A 15,909-nucleotide genomic window follows, 5' to 3' on the forward strand; every position below is an offset into this window, starting at 1 on the left:
TCCCAACATTCATGGAAACTCTCCTGCTCCGCTCTGGTCGCTGCTCTCTGCCCGATGGTTCACAAACATGTTTTATCTCACTGTGAAAATGTATAAGAGTGTGAATCAGATGTATTCTGATAAACTGACCACAAAGCTTGTAGCAGCTGTGTTGTTAATCAGCCTTATCAGTGCTGTAACTCACAACAGCAGAGGATTTTACTGGTGAAATATGTGATATTAGATATGATGTGATGAGGAGTGGTGATAAAGGAAAACCACCAGGACTCAGTGGAAGTCTTTCCAGTAATAAAACAGCTGCTCCTCTAACTGTAACTCCTGGATTCTACTTTTTTTTTCTTTAGGATGACCTGCTAAAGATGAATTCACTGAGCAACAGAAACTGATTTTCTGATGTACTTTCCAGCGTCTTCTGTGGTTAAACTTGCCATTTATTTGCCATATTATGTCTTCAGCCACTTCAAGCAACGGGAAGGAAAAGCCTTTGAAGTCGTAAGTGCCATTTTACTCTGCTTAGCAGACCAGCGTACATATTGATTATATACTTGACTTGCTTCCCTTTCTGCTTGATTAAATAGTCTGCGTTAATCCTATAATCTCTCAGCTAGTTTGAGGTCCCACTTTCATAACAGGCCGCGGACTAAACCCTCCCCGGGTTCATCCGAACACCTCTGGACAGTGTTTACGCCTCGTCTTGTGTATGCACATATATTTTGATTTTTGTTGCACCATGTGACTCTTTGATTCATTTATTTTGCTTATTTCTGTTTATTTCTTGTGTGGTTTTATTCTTCTTATTCTTCTTATTGTTATAATTGTTTCGGTCTGGTGCAAAACACATTTCACTGCGCGTTGTACTGTGTGTAATTGTATTTGTGACCAATAAAGGTTCTTGAATCTTGAATCTTGAAGGACTGGATTTGGGAGATGACCTGTATTTGTATTTTATTTACGTCGGTGGGTGATTGGAAGGCACTCACATGACGAGAAGCTTCCACCGGCACTCGATCAAAGCTGGTTTCTGTTGCCTCTACGACCCTCTTTAAGCATCTTTCCGTCCGACCCAGGCGTTAGCCGCATCCTAAACTGCAGCTACTTCTGCAGCTTTCCACGCTGTTCTATTATCAGTACTTTTTCTGAGTGTTTTAAACCTTTAACATCAAAAAGCCACGCATTAAAAAGCACTGACAAAAGCTGAAATATCTTCTTTTCTTTGATTCATGTTGCCTTAACGCAACCTTACGTCAGCTAATTTTTTATAATCCTAAACTGAATTCAGCAGCAGAAGAATGGGATTTCAAACATTGTTGATTTGCATCTAATTTTTTGATTGTACACATCATAGTATGTCTTTAATACATCCTAATTCCTTTAACTTTAATGTTTTCTTGTGCACAGAAGTTTGCATTAAGCCTCTGACACTGTCACTTCCCCACGAGGAAGCCTTACCGAATGCACCAGCATCCAGGAGTTCACTTCCTAATACGTGTGTGGTGAAAGATTTAAGAAAAAGGTGATCTTTGAATGAAATGTGGTTGGCAGTTTGCTGCCCTGTGGTGCAGAGTTGGCAGGAACAGAGCTCACAGGGTTGGGAGGCATCACATTTGTTCCTTCTGTGAGTCATATTATTGTGATATTTCTCCATTTTTCTATTGTGTTGATTATGTTCGGCTCATTACGTCTCTTCCATCCTGCTCCTACAAAATAAGGCTGCACATGTTATAGTCAGAGCCGTAGCGGGAAACAAATTTTATTATTTAGTTTGTCAATAGGGAGCAGAATTCCCCAAAGCATGAAAATATGCAGCAAAAATATGCAAGTAAAGCTACAGTTCTCTGATAAAGGAAAATGGGGGGAGATGCTTTAGAAGGTTTTTCTCATTCTGTCTTCTGAAAAGGAAGACAAGGAGGAGGCTGACCTTTTAACCTGTCAGGGCTTTCACACAGAAAGGCAGAACGGGAGGCTGGTTTCCTTGTCATGAATTCAAAAGGTCCCATTTCCTTCACAGTGGCAAATGACTGATGTTAACTTCAATGCAAGCAGCCCTGCATGACACATGCTCAGAATAGAACAAGTGGACTGAAAGATAGGGAAAACATTTACAAAGACTTTGGCCAAAAAAAAAAAAAAAGTGTGTCCTTCATCCGATGGACGTCTTTGTGTCTCGTGGTAGAAATGAAGCCAAATTATTGCATTCAATAAAGTTAAGATGGTTTTAATTCACCAAACATTACTTATTCAAAGAGAGCCTGTTTTCACTTGTATGTCACAGGAAACAATGGAAATCCAAACTTTAATTAACTTTAATTGCAAGCTGTTCACTGCTGCAAGTCTTTTCTTTTTCATTTCAAAAACCATTAATTTAGCCAATGTTGATTTAAACACCTATTCTCTCCGTCTCTGTCCAATCTATCCAGTAAACACTTCATCACGCTCACACTAACAGCTTGTCGTGGTCCTAAATGAGCTGTGAACAACAGTCAAAGCAGCTCGAGTTAAACTGGAAAAAGGAACTGAACAGAGCAGGAGCCGTGGAGGTCACTCTCATTGGCTGAAACACAGATCACTCAGCTGCTTCTAATCAGGCCTGAATTTTTAAAAGCCAAACCCCTGATGAAGGCTTCAGGACGTCGCCCATGATGTCTGTAGTTGGGCTGCTGGTGGAACCGAACATCTGTGCCACGGCCCATTAGTGTGTTTTCAAGAGCAACCAAAGATCTGCGCACTCGCATGAACGTGACTTCGTCCGAGCAGCGATGTCAGAAGTCAAAATGTGGGCATTTTGGAGGGCAGTTCTGGCAGAGTTTGTGGGGATGGTGATCTTTATTTTCATCGGCCTCACTGCTGCAGTAGGCGACCAGAGCAGTTCTCAGCCCGACCAGGAGGTAAAAGTGGCGTTTGCCTTTGGTTTGGCCATCGCCACGTTGGCCTACTGCATCGGTCACGTCAGCGGCGCTCACCTGAATCCCGCCGTCACCTTCGGCCTCCTGACCAGCTGCCAGATGAGCGCCCTCAGGGCCTTCTTCTACGTGATGGCCCAGCTGCTGGGGGCGGTGGCCGGCAGCGCCATCGTGTACGGCGTCAGGCCAGAAGCCACAGAGTCACTGGGTGTGAACAAGGTGAGGTGGAGAAACGCTTCACATTTAGCTGTCTGAGTGAGTGGCATTTGAGGAATCGCCTTCAGCCTGACTTGGTTTTCTGTCAACGTCTTTCTAATCTCCCACATTTGCAAACAGCCGGTGATTAGCAGTTTTTAATTTAAATGTCAAATTTTAATTATTACACGTGGTTTGAAGCTGTTGTGCAATAAAAGAAGGAACACGCGAGTCGGGGAGTGAACAGGATGAAAGCTTCTCGTAACTTAAGTCGTGAATCGGTCATAATTCTAGATTCGGTTTATGCAGCGTGTTGAGTTTCGAGCATCTTAAAGCAGCAATAAAAGCTTTGCACCAGGCTCTGTTTGTATACGCTGCTGCTGCAGGACGGGAGAATCCTCTGATCATTTTCTCGTTTGTTCTAGCTGAAAGGAATCAGCCCACGTCAAGGTTTTGGCACCGAGTTCATGCTCACACTTCAGCTGGTCCTGTGTGTGCTGGCAGTCACTGACAAACGGCGTGAGTTCAGCGGACTTGCACCTCTGGCCATCGGGCTCTCCGTAGTGCTGGGACACCTTGCTGGGGTGAGTCCATCAAAACATTCCTTTTTCTTTTCCTCCCTTAGTTATTAATTTGGCAGATGGTTTCTCTGTGTTGCTGTGGCCTGATACAATAGACCGGCTTAGGATGGGCTGGTTGTAAATCATCCTGTAATCTGCTGATGTGCAGCCAGGGAGGCAAGTGGTGTTTTCCTCTGATATGGTTTCTAGATCAGCTTCACAGGATGCGGCATCAACCCAGCTCGATCCTTTGGGCCTGCAATTATCCTGGAGTCTTTTGATGATCACTGGGTTCGTATGTCGGAGATGAAAACATATTGCAAGGCCTCGTGAGCCTTTCCTACTGAAGCCGGTAACGCCTGTTCTGTTATTTGGCTTTTTCAGGTGTTCTGGGCCGGACCGATGAGTGGCAGTTTGGTGGCAGCGCTCCTGTATAATTATCTACTAGCACCCAGAGACGAGCTCTTCGGTGGAAAAACAAGAGTGTCGTTCTGCTGTGGCTCAGTACCGGAAAATGAATCTGTTGAACCCCTTCTGGGTGGTGTTAGCGATGCAGCCTGATCAAAGGAGACAGTTTGAGTGGAAAGCATTGCTCTGTGGCCTCGTCTCAAATAAAATACTGTTTCAACATAAGAAGCTTCATCTTCTCAATGATGCTCAAATATGTGAGCTGAGATTTTCGTCTCTTTCTCTGCTCCTCTCTGCACCTCCTCACTATAAATAGCAGCTATTTATTTAGTACCTGAATGTCGGTTTAACACCAAAAAGCAGAGAAAGAAGCAGAACTTGTTGGACTGATGCTGTTCCACTCATTGATAAATCTGCTATCACTGAGGAGAAAAAACAAGAAGGATCTTGCTGACATGTGAGGGGGCGGACGCCGAGTGTTGGGGCACATCAGCAGAGCACGCCTGAGCCCTGACACCACTCTGAGCATCTAGATGTGTGCTGCATGCTGGCTCAGATGTTTGCAGCGAATAGATCCAAGCTCAGGGAATGTTTTGGGACCATGTTCTGTCTGTTTTCTAACTTTTACAAGGGTTTCAAATGACTAAGTTTTTGTGTAAACCGCTGCATCCATCCATTATCTACATACCGCTTAATCCTCACTAGGGTCATGGGGGGCGGAGTCTATCCCAGCTGACTCAGGGTGAAGGCAGGTTCACCTGGACAGGTAACCAGTCTATCACAGGGCTACACTTAGAGACAGACAACCAAGCACACTCACATTCACACCTACGGACAATTTACAATCACCAATTAACCTCAGCATGTTTCTGGACTGTGGGAGGAAGCCGGAGAACCCGGAGAGAACCCACGCTGCACGGGGAGAACATGGAGACTCCACGCAGGAAGATCCCGGTGCCCCCACCAGGACGCGAACCTTCTCGTTGTGAGGCAACAGTGCCAACCACCGAGCCACCCCCCCGCTGCATTCAGACTAATTTGAAAGTCTTCTTGCATTTCCTGTAGCTGGTTGTTGTGTAAATGTGGGACCAGGTTTCATTATCGAGCTCCTTAGCAGTGACTGATGAGCGGGTTGGTGATGTTAAAGGCTTCATCCTCAGGCTGTTGGACTGTCAGCAGGACATGCAGCTGTTTCTACATCTCTGTCCAGTTCTGCTAAATCAGTTTGAATTCGTCGTACAATTTGACCAACAGCAGACCGTGACCAAACCTGAACTCTATCATGCATCTTCCGTTTACAAAAGAAGACGGACAGACGAGCGTTTCCTTAAAAACTACGACTCTGCATGAACCTTTTCACAGCGTTCACACATCTCCATCCTGCATTGTTGTAAAGCAAATATCCTGTTCAGTCTCTGGGTCTCCTGTTTCTCTTTGCCAGCACAGCTTCCCTGTCGCGATTCAAGACTTTTCCTCCATGTCGACATTCTGTGCAGTGAGCGTCTGGCTGGTGTGCCAGCAGCTCAGGAAGCGAGTGCAGCAAATCACGACCGCAAAGGCAGCGAGACAAGTGTCACGTTAAGCTGAATGCAAGCCAGAAACGTGTCAAACGTAATAGGAGGCTGAGCAGGCAACAGTTTTCTCAGAGTGTTTGCCTGCCGATCAACAAGAAGCAAATTGCAGAAGCACAAACAGGTCAGTGCTTTGATTGCTGGAGGATCAATTAATATAATGTAGTCACTAAAAAAACACATTATTTAGACTCTGAAAAATATCAATCATCAAAAACTGTGAATTTGCTGCAGAGCTACTCGGGCTTTTTGTTTTTTGTGACATATCAGTTTTAAAATTGCTGGATTAAACAACACAGCTGACATTGTGATGGATCATTTAAATCCATGAGTCTTTTTTTATTTTTTGGGATAACAGATGTGCTTTCTGTGCTGCCATTTACAAATGACTGTCCCTGGATGTGGCATCAATCCTTTGCACCCATTTTTAGCCAAATGAACAATCACTGTGTGTTGTCAGGAGACCGTTTCAAGCTTTTCGCTCCAGAGCCCTTTTTTCATCCAGTTTGTTAAACAAATCCAGACGCTCACTTCAGGTGCTGTCTGTGGCAGAAGCGTTCCATTTCCTTCTCTATTCACAAACATAAAACTTCAGAACTCACATTAACGTCCTGCTTAATGGGCCACAGGATGGAAATAATGTAAATTAGCAGAGAAGACGACAGCAATCCAGAGCCGAGTGAGTGGGCAAAAAACTGAAAAACATGCAATATATTTAACTTTTCTGATTATCTGCACATAAAAAACACCCATAAAATGATTTATTGTGCTTCTAAATGGCTGCTGGTTGTTCTTTTTTTTTTTTATCATTCTCTGTTCTTCTTTTATGTTTTTTAGTTTTTTCATTATGTCTGAAGCAGTTTCCTTAAAGGCAAAGTTCACGGTCAGGTCAATATATCCTTGTTTATACTACACCATTTCCAGGACAACTCAATGTATGTTTGGATGTGGGTGACCTTGACATAGGTTTCTTTATAATGTATGACTAACTGTGTACATCATTATCCCATTCAAGGTGTTTGGCGACCGTCCCAAAGAACCTCTTTGTGCTGTGGAAGGATGTGGCTCAGCTAATCACACATAAAAGCAGTCGAGATTCTTCATAAGAAGCAGCATGATTAGACAAGATGCTGCCATCACGGAGGTTTCCTGTTTGGCTGCGTCACAAGAATGTCCTTTCTCCATCTACGCACAACGGCTCCGCTCTCGTTTTATGGTTCGTGGATATTTGATGGCCCCCACACCCCGGGCTAATCATTGAATAACCATCAGATGACTTTAAACGCCAACAGAAACCCTGCAGTCCGAGGGCAATCCAGCCAAGGTCCTTTTAAAGACACGCGAGTTATTGTTAGCTTAAGCGCCAATCAGGACAGCGGCCGTGGTCGGGTGCACATTCCCATTATTCTGATGATCATTAACAAAATGTCTTTGTCCGAAATAATTTTTACAATGCCCCGCGAAGCAAAGGTGAACATGTTGTTCCACTTAGGCACGATGGAATATTACTGTGATGCACAGCACAAACGTTTCTGCAACACTGAGCATGAATTCAACACTGATGGAACAATCAGATTAAAAATATCCATCTGCATTCTTCTTCTATGGTGGAAGATTTCACCACCGCTGTGCTTTAACAGCCCTGCTTGTGGGTTTTATTTCACTTATACGACACGATGACACTTCACATGATTTTTATGGTGGAATCTCGGAGGCCGGTCATGTGACGGCGGCCGAACTGAAGCCTCCTTCCTTTGTGTGCTTAACCTCGGGGGTCACCGCATTGTGTTTGGCCTCTTGTTTTGAAGTTTGTACCCAACAACGTGGACAATGCTCTTTTTGTTGCCCCTCGGTCATTTTGTCTGAGAATGTTCATCTTTTTTTGTTTCCTTTTGGCTCTCGTGCTGCGCTTGATTATTCCATAACTTGGCATCGGCGGGGTTTTCACTCATCCACTCATTATTTTTATCTCCGTAAAACAAACAACTGAGAACGGAGGTATGACCTGGATTAACGGGATTTCAGAACGACAAATGTAATATTCGAACCAAAGATACCCCTCGTGTTTGTTTCCAAGAGTCTTTGTCACTTTAAAAAATCTGCATTAAAGCTTTAAACCAATAATTCATTGATTGTACCTAAAAGAAATAACAAGCTGTTTATCCAAAAGCATTGTGCTGCAGGAAACACTCACTGGAACACCAAATATTGCTTTTAACATGTTGATTTAACTAAAAATAGTCCCCAACAAATGCACTGTTCGCTCCTGTTTTAATAACATTTCTTCAGCAGCTTTTTTGTAGATTTATGCACCTTTTTTTATCTTCAAAACTCCACATGTGTGACCTGACCTCGGAGGTAAATGGCCTGGGTGCCACTGACACAGCAGAGAAACACCGGTAGAGCCAAAGAGAATAATAAGCCCTCTTTCTTTATGGAACATCTCAAACTTGAGGACTACTTGCCTTTAACCCTCACCTTAACCCCCCGCTAACCCTCTCTGGCCTGTCTCCACATACTGACTGATGCTGGGGTCTTATCTACAGCCCAGGAGTTTCTCGCCACGCTCACTCCCTTTCTGCTTTTTATCAGTTTTTGGCAAATGTTCAAAAAGTGCTCTGCTAAAAGGGGGTCAGTTGGCGGAGAGTGGGCCCATTTAGATATCACAGCGTGCAGAGCTCTGTGTGTGTGAGGAACAAGGTGTCAGTGAGGACGAGAGGATAAAACACTTCTATGACCAATAAGATGGAAATGATCCTCCAGCTACGTGACACTACTGGCCTACATTTTCACAGCTTTATTGTTTTCCTCTCTGAACATCAGCACAACACTCCTGGGTTCACTTTGGCAGACTTTACAACTGCGGGGTTATAAACACTTGTCAAAGGTGCAGAAGTTAAATGGCCTCACTTCTGCAGACGACTTCAGAGGTCCCGACCTGTGGAACTGCTGTTAAACACGGATCAGAACAGGCCACGGTGTTCACGCCGCTTCAGCAAAGGTCAAAGGCACAACCTGTGGTGCAAACCAAAGAGTTACCAAAATCCACTGTCACTCTGAAATGCACTTTGCTGCAACCACATTAATGTTATTATTTAATAGTGCTGCTAAAGGTTTGTTTACATGAGTAAACATAAAATCCGGTTTATATTTTAGACTCAGCCCCCTACATGCTAATTAAATCCATCATGTGTGTGACTGCACCGTGAAGTCGTGCCCAGGAACATCACAGATCTGACCTTTAATGGCCACGGGGTAAGGCCTCGTGCTTCTAATGTGCCGTGTGACATTGTTGAACAGGAGATCCTATCAAAGAATTCGAGCCCTGCAGCACAGTAGTTGCAATTTTCAATTGTATGCCTACAACACACGGAAACGTGTAATCACAAACACGCAGCCACATGCAAACAACATGCTCATAGGACTGCTGTGACCTCCGCGAGGCCGGCTCATAAACACCACATGCCAAAAACGACCTCTTTCCTGTCCCTCAACAGAACTACTGTATACATATAACATTATCTGACCAATGTTTAGGTTTAAAAACAGACGTATGCAGTTAGAACAATGAAATATTCATAGACGTTGTGTCCGGTAGGAGTAGAAGCACCACAGGGAGCATCACCAAAAGGTGGATTTCACATTTATACTGTTGTGGTTGGAAAACTTGCACACATACACACACGGCAGCTTTTTATTATCTAATGTTTTGTGCGTGTAAACACAGCAGTGGATCATCTGACAGCTTCAACTGTAGTAAATGGTGTGCAACACTGCCGCCCTCTGGTCCAAGTTGGATCGATGCTTAGTCACACACATGTTCATGAACTTTGTTTAAACTTGAGGTTTGAAGGCCTCATTTTTATCATACCTACCAAGGATGATAATGCAGTAAACAAACAAAGAAATAAACTATACTAACATCTCCTCACACTCATACGACTACATTACACTTCATGCAGGCCTTTTAAAGAGAGTCACATGAGCAGCTGTGTGAGGAACACCCTCTTTACACTCATGCTTCTATTATTATAACGCCCTCAAAGATATAAATGGATCTTATTTAAAGTTTTGGAAGATTTTAAAGTATGCTAAAGTGGGATGACCTTACTTTGTGGTAGAAGCAGTCAGTAGTAAGAAGCTATAGTCAGAACTGAATGTGATATTTTATCAGCAGTAACAAAGAGCTCCCTGCTGATAATTTTACTAAGTGTCTCACTGTTGTCTTTGTTGTAATTCAGTGTATTTTTGCAGGTTTGTTTTTTTGTTTTATTTATTTGTTTCTCATTTAAATCTGCTTCTTTAACACGTTCATTTAAATATGTTTTACTGTGAACGGCCTCCAGCCTACAGCGCTGCTGCTCTCTTCAACATCTCCTTTAGTTTCACAGCATCAACAAACACACACCCGACTGCTGTTTGTGAGAAGTAGAGCCACAACATGAACTAAAAACAGATCAGTGGTTTGCACTGTGACGCAAGTTCAACACACAACGAGCATCTTTTCGTTATCTGCCGTCACCAAACAACCAAATAAGGAATCTAATGAAGCTGGTGATCAACTATCAAGTCAACCATTGATCATCTGACTGCTGAAAAGGAAACAAACACTCAGATGAGGCCTTTACTACCAAACAGGATTCAGGTTTACTACAATGATGGTGCACTTTTTACGAGCTACATCATCATGAAAACTGATGAGGACACCTAACCTGGTTTTAATCCCAACAACAGATCAACATATATTGAAATATCATCTACCGAGCAATACATTCTCTTGGAAAACAGCCAGATAATGAAGCCAGAGACAACTGATGGTGAATTGGTGAATGCTTTCATCAACCACACTTTTCTGTTCTTGGAACCACCTAATTAAATGCATAGTTTCAAGACATCAAACAGTTTCAATTTGCTGATTTAGACAGACCTTGTGGCAAAGTTGATTAATATTATTGACAATAAATAAAATATGTCCGAAAACCGAGCCCTGTGGAACACCACACTTGACAGAAAAGAACAACAATATGTGATTCTTGACAGAAACACAGAACTTCTTATTTGACAGATAAGATGAGAACAAGTCTAAAGCCTCTGCAGATATCCAAACTCACTGCCTCAGTCTGAAAGGATGCTGAGGTCCAACAGCACCAGAACTGAACACAAACCCTCATCAGCAGACATTTAACAAAAATCAGAAGGGTCATTAGTGAACCAAGACTGGAGCTTTTCAACAGGGTAGTTATTTTCTAGAGCAGCTAAAAGTTGATTAAATACATTTTTTTCTAAAATGTTTGAAATAAAAGTAGCCTGGAAATACTGTACGTCCACAATTTTTATGAAGAGAGATCCAGTCCAGGTTGCACCAGGAAGGACAGGTGAGTGGAGAAAAAGAGCAGCTATGACTTACAAAATTCATCCAGAGAAAGAAAATTTCCTCTTTCTGAGCAAGTGCTTGGCAACAGCAGCACTTTAACACAACCACAGAAGAAGAAGCAGAGCAAACCGGATGTAGTTTGGCGGCAGTTCCGGTGGCGAAAGCGCAAAGATGTCGCCGTCCTTATTTAATTTTATCGACGCTAAAGACAAATTTACGGTGAGAAATCCCTACGCTGCATTTCTTAACCATAACATATTTAAATATATACTGTATATGATAATTAAGACCACCGCTAGGTTTCGTTAGCCGGCGTTACTACGTGTTCTTATTCAGTTACCCGGTTAGCAGGCAGCTAACGAAGCTAAGCTAACGCAGTGTAGCGATGCATCTTCTCTCATAAATGTCCTCTCCTTTACTCTCACACGACTGTAGGCTTCTGCCAGACATGCCCTGGCTGGCAAAACCAGCAAACCTCTCATTAATATTTTCAACCAGATCGCTGGCAAGTAAGTGAGGCTCGTTTAGCGTCTGTGGTGTCAGATTATAAATCAATAACTGTAATATAAGAAGGCGTGTTTTGTAATCACTCGTTGTACTTCTGTGTGACAGTGAGACTGAGAAGAAGACCACACTGGACCAGGCTCTGAGGGGCGTCCTTGGTGATCTGATTGTAAGAGTTTTATATCCAGCTTATGTGTGTCCAGTTATTAACATGAACCAGACCTTGAAGTACTGACCTGAATGTTTGTTGTCTGCAGGTTGAGCAGAAGCCGAGCTGTGATGACTACCTGTCTCTCATTTACCTCAGTATTGATGCCGTTACAGAGGGTAAGAGACTGAACTCAACTTAACACTGCTGGAATTAACAATCTGTAACACAACATGTTGTACATGAAACCTAAAAGCTGCCACTGCTAAACCTACACTCAAGAGGTTGCTTCAAAATAGTTTGTGTGTTTTGAATTAAAATTAGCTGATTAATTGTCATAGATATTAATTAGCTTGGGCTGCAGGGTGGCTCGGTGGTTAGCATCGTTGCCTCGCAGTAAGAAGGTCGCCAGTTTGCGTCCCGTAGAGGGAAACCCGAGATCTTCCTGCGTGGAGTCTCCATGTTCTCCCCGTGCAGCGTGGGTTCTCTCCGGGTTCTCCGGCTTCCTCCCACAGTCCAGAAACATGCTGAGGTTAATTGGTGATTCTAAATTGTCCGTAGGTGTGAATGTGAGTGTGCTTGGTTGTCTGTCTCTAAGTGCTCCAGCCCCCCGCAACCCTAGTGAGGACTAAGCGGTGCATAGACAATGATGGATGGATTAATTAGCTTCTCAGTACGCACTGTCAATCAGATTTAGAACTGAAACAGAGTTCTTGTTGACTAATCTTTCATCATTTCATGTCGTGACTTTTTCATTTCATTCATCAAAATAACTTGTAAGGAGAAGTTGTTTTGAATCCTAGAAGTTTGCACTGGGTTTGTTTTCTTGCTGCTTTTCTTTTTACACTTGTTTGTTTGTTTACCACTCTCCATGGCATTTTTGTCATCAAAGTGCTTCTCTTTCATTTCATCGGAGTCCAGTGTGTTTAAATACGAGGCTTTATGTTGCACCTATGAACGTTCTTCCTGTTGGTGTGCTGAGTGCATGTTGACATGAACATCACCACAGATCAGCTGGACGATCATCACTGATCACTATCAAACCATCTAGATTTAGTTCGCATCAGATCAGAAAAAAGTATTTAATATTGATGACATGTAAAGCGGTTCATTCAGTGAGAATGCCTTCATTTTTAGACTCTTGTAGCATATAAAGCCTCTGACTTTTGCGGTTGTTTCCTTCGCTTCGTGCAGGTATTTGCTCGGCTACGACTCCTTTCGTCCTGCTGGGAGACGTGCTGGACTGCCTTCCACTTGACCTGTGTGACAAAATATTCTCTTTTGTAGAAGAGAATGTCTCCACCTGGAAGTCGGTAAATAAACGGCAGCAGTTCGGTACAGACAGATGAACACGATCTGATCAGTTGATGATGAAACCTGTACTTTTTCTTTCTCCTAGAGCTCCTTTTACACTGCAGGGAAGAACTATTTATTGAGGATGTGTAACGGTAAAGATCCTATTTCTTGTTGACCCATAAGACTTCCTGTCTTCAAAAGCGAGAGCAGTGTGTGATGTATTTTTCTGTGTGTGCAGACCTTTTAAGGAGGTTGTCCAAATCACAGAACACGGTATTCTGTGGGCGAATCCAACTGTTCCTGGCACGTCTCTTCCCTCTGTCTGAAAAATCAGGTAAAGAAGAGAAATATCTTTTAAATAAATCAGCCAGAGATGCAGTTTGCGCTCATTCATTATAATCTGGAAACTATTTCTCTGATTATGTGCAGGATGTTTTACTCTTTTGTATTTTTTTAATCCAGGTCTCAACCTCCAGAGCCAGTTTAATCTGGACAATATAACAGTCTTCAACAAGAATGAACAGGAAAGCACTCTTGGTCAGAAGGTAATGTGTGTTTTTAAAAACGTAATTGTAAACCTTTTGAATTTAATCAAAAATGTTGTCTAATCTTATTGTCTTATGTTTATAGCACACAGAAGAGAAGGAGGATGGTATGGAGGTGGAGGAAGGCGAGATGGGAGAGGACGATGCACCTGCACCCTGGTAAGTTATTTGTCATGTTGTTGTTTTTTTGTATGTCAGTTAGAGAGCCCACATTGTGCACATGTGCACGTCCATGGGTTTGTTTTGGGGGTCGACTGTTTAACTTTGCTGTAGGGCCGACGTTCTGAAAAGCAAAGTCTGCACTCTGATTGATTAGCTGGCCTGATGAAGGAAACTTTGGTTATGCACAGTAGCTGCAGCTATATAAAGGTGTAGAACCTGATGAAGTAATGCAAGACCACGGAGCTGCTCATACCTTATTTCAGGGTGTTCAAGGATTAACACTCCACATGTGCAAATGTGCTACATGGTAATGCAAATAAGAAAAGTCTGGACTTTAAGCGAGATGTTTAAGGAGCAGTGTTTTGTGATTGAATACTTCTTTTGATATGGACTGTGGGATTTGTAAATTTGTAGATCTTTTACATGGACTAAAAATCATATAAAACCCTAGAAATAAAGGGTGAGAACCCCAAAAGCATGATATGAGCTCTGTACTGGACTGTTGTTGTCAGTCTTCTATCTAAGTTGGTTTAACGTTCAATCACATTTTGCTTCCAGTTCCATTCCAATCGACTACAACCTGTACAGAAAGTTCTGGACACTGCAGGACTGCTTCAGAAATCCGGTGCAGTGCTACGATAAATTCTCATGGATGACATTCCTGAAGGTGATGCACCTCACCACAAAAATACGTCCGATCATCCCAGTAGAAGCTCAAATCTAACGGTTCCTACCAATGTGTCTTCCTTCTCTGCCGACACAGTACTCTGATGAGACTCTGGCAGTGTTCAAGAGCTACAAGCTGGATGACATGCAGGCCTCTAAGAGGAAGCTGGAGGAGCTGAGAGCTTCTAGTGGAGAACATGTTTACTTTGCCAAGTTCCTCACAAGTGAGAAGGTGAGAAAATGTTTTTATGTGTTCTTAAATCCATATATTTATATCTCACTGAGCATCCTGAAGACATGGGTGGGACATCGCTGACTTTATTTCTTCCCTCTTCATCTCCAGCTCATGGACCTGCAGCTCAGCGACAGCAACTTCAGACGGCACATTCTGCTGCAGTACCTCATTCTCTTCCAGTACCTGAAGGGTCAGGTCAAGTTCAAAAGGTGCAGCGCTGAGCTTCATGGAGGAGTTTGTGTGACTTAGGATGCGCTAGTTGTTGGGAAGTAATCGTTTGTTTCTTGTCTTTGTCCTCCTACAGCTCCAGCTGCATCCTGAATGATGATCAGACTGCGTGGATAGAAGAAACGACTAAACTGGTTTATCAGGTCAGTTCATGCACACTAGCAGCTACTCTGACACAGAAACAAACGAGCCTGGCTGTCTTCTCATTAGCTTAGCTGCTAGGATTCAGATCAGTGTCGACCTACAGAAGGTACTGAGGTAACTTTGATTGTTTTGGTGAGACATCTGCTATTTAGATGGTTTGATGGGTTTGGCAGCTGGAGGGAGGGACCTTGTCTTAATCTGTGCTCTGGTCTTTCAGCTGCTGAGAGAGATCCCTCCTGATGGAGACAAGTTTGCCACCATGCTGGAGGTGAGTCCTGCTGTAGGAATACTCTGATACTTACATGAAGCCTGTCTGTGGACGCTCACAGGCTGTCAAGTCTTTAACGCTTCCTGCATCAGTCACACTCGAAATGTTTGTCATCTCTGACAGCACATCCTCAACACGGAGGAGAACTGGAACTCCTGGAAAAATGAGGGATGTCCGAGCTTTGTGAAGGAAAGGTACAGCAGTGACGGCGTCTGATTGATTTATACTCTGATTAATCAACAAAATAACGTGTGTGAGCTGAAAATGAGCCTGTTTTGTTTTCCTCTTTCACAGAACAGTAGATGACAAACCCAAAAGACCCACCAGGAAACGACAGGCTCCAGAAGACTTCCTCGGAAAAGGGCCAGACCGCAAGATTTTCATGGGAAAGTATGTAATCTGGTCGTAGTTTAGTTGTGTGAAGATGATTCACTTTAAGTCTTTGAACTCTGTATTGTTACGTGTCTTGGTAGCTTGAGGCTCGATGCTCTCCACTGATCATGAGTTTCTCTTCAACACATGGACACAAAGAAGTTTTTCCTTAATAATCAGTTGAGCCTGTGGACGCTGCTTCCATTGTTTAATCTCTACCTCTCTCTGTTAGCGACGAGTTGACTCGACTGTGGAACCTAAACCAGGACAACATGGAGGCCTGCAAGTCAGACAGCAGGTCAGTGGTTCAGAAACCAAGGTAACACGTTCACA

At 43.1% G+C, this 15,909-nt stretch overlaps 2 protein-coding genes across 2 annotated transcripts in view; both read left to right on the plus strand.

Moving 5' to 3' along the window:
• The first annotated feature begins 2,756 nt into the window (after positions 1 to 2,756).
• LOC103358083 (aquaporin-1-like) lies at positions 2,757 to 4,291 on the plus strand. The gene is made up of 4 exons (XM_008282896.1): positions 2,757 to 3,119; positions 3,521 to 3,679; positions 3,866 to 3,946; positions 4,040 to 4,291. Exons 1-4 carry the CDS (start codon positions 2,757 to 2,759, stop codon positions 4,214 to 4,216), a joined length of 780 nt encoding a protein of 259 aa, XP_008281118.1. The 3' UTR covers positions 4,217 to 4,291.
• A 6,861-nt stretch (positions 4,292 to 11,152) lies between these two features.
• Positions 11,153 to 15,909, plus strand: part of thoc1 (THO complex 1) — a 6,102-nt gene continuing 1,345 nt past the window's right edge. The window contains exons 1-17 of the mRNA XM_008282897.1: positions 11,153 to 11,227; positions 11,444 to 11,517; positions 11,621 to 11,681; positions 11,770 to 11,839; positions 12,855 to 12,973; positions 13,060 to 13,108; positions 13,195 to 13,290; positions 13,419 to 13,501; positions 13,587 to 13,660; positions 14,222 to 14,330; positions 14,427 to 14,561; positions 14,673 to 14,773; positions 14,869 to 14,935; positions 15,154 to 15,204; positions 15,328 to 15,398; positions 15,499 to 15,594; positions 15,809 to 15,890. Of these exons, the coding sequence (XP_008281119.1) occupies positions 11,180 to 11,227; positions 11,444 to 11,517; positions 11,621 to 11,681; positions 11,770 to 11,839; positions 12,855 to 12,973; positions 13,060 to 13,108; positions 13,195 to 13,290; positions 13,419 to 13,501; positions 13,587 to 13,660; positions 14,222 to 14,330; positions 14,427 to 14,561; positions 14,673 to 14,773; positions 14,869 to 14,935; positions 15,154 to 15,204; positions 15,328 to 15,398; positions 15,499 to 15,594; positions 15,809 to 15,890 (1,386 nt within the window). The 5' untranslated portion in view covers positions 11,153 to 11,179. The remainder of the gene's footprint in view (positions 11,228 to 11,443; positions 11,518 to 11,620; positions 11,682 to 11,769; positions 11,840 to 12,854; positions 12,974 to 13,059; positions 13,109 to 13,194; positions 13,291 to 13,418; positions 13,502 to 13,586; positions 13,661 to 14,221; positions 14,331 to 14,426; positions 14,562 to 14,672; positions 14,774 to 14,868; positions 14,936 to 15,153; positions 15,205 to 15,327; positions 15,399 to 15,498; positions 15,595 to 15,808; positions 15,891 to 15,909) is intronic.

The sequence above is a fragment of the Stegastes partitus genome, unplaced genomic scaffold (assembly GCF_000690725.1).
Source record: "Stegastes partitus isolate 25-593 unplaced genomic scaffold, Stegastes_partitus-1.0.2 Scaffold289, whole genome shotgun sequence".
Taxonomy (NCBI): domain Eukaryota; kingdom Metazoa; phylum Chordata; class Actinopteri; family Pomacentridae; genus Stegastes; species Stegastes partitus.

Coding starts and splice junctions, on each gene's coding strand:
- LOC103358083 (XM_008282896.1), top strand. CDS start 2,757: ATGTCAGAAGTCAAAATGTGGGCATTTTGGAGGGCAGTTCTGGCAGAG. Junction 3,120..3,520: donor AGTCACTGGGTGTGAACAAG/GTGAGGTGGAGA, acceptor CGTTTGTTCTAG/CTGAAAGGAATCAGCCCACG. Junction 3,947..4,039: donor AGTCTTTTGATGATCACTGG/GTTCGTATGTCG, acceptor TGGCTTTTTCAG/GTGTTCTGGGCCGGACCGAT.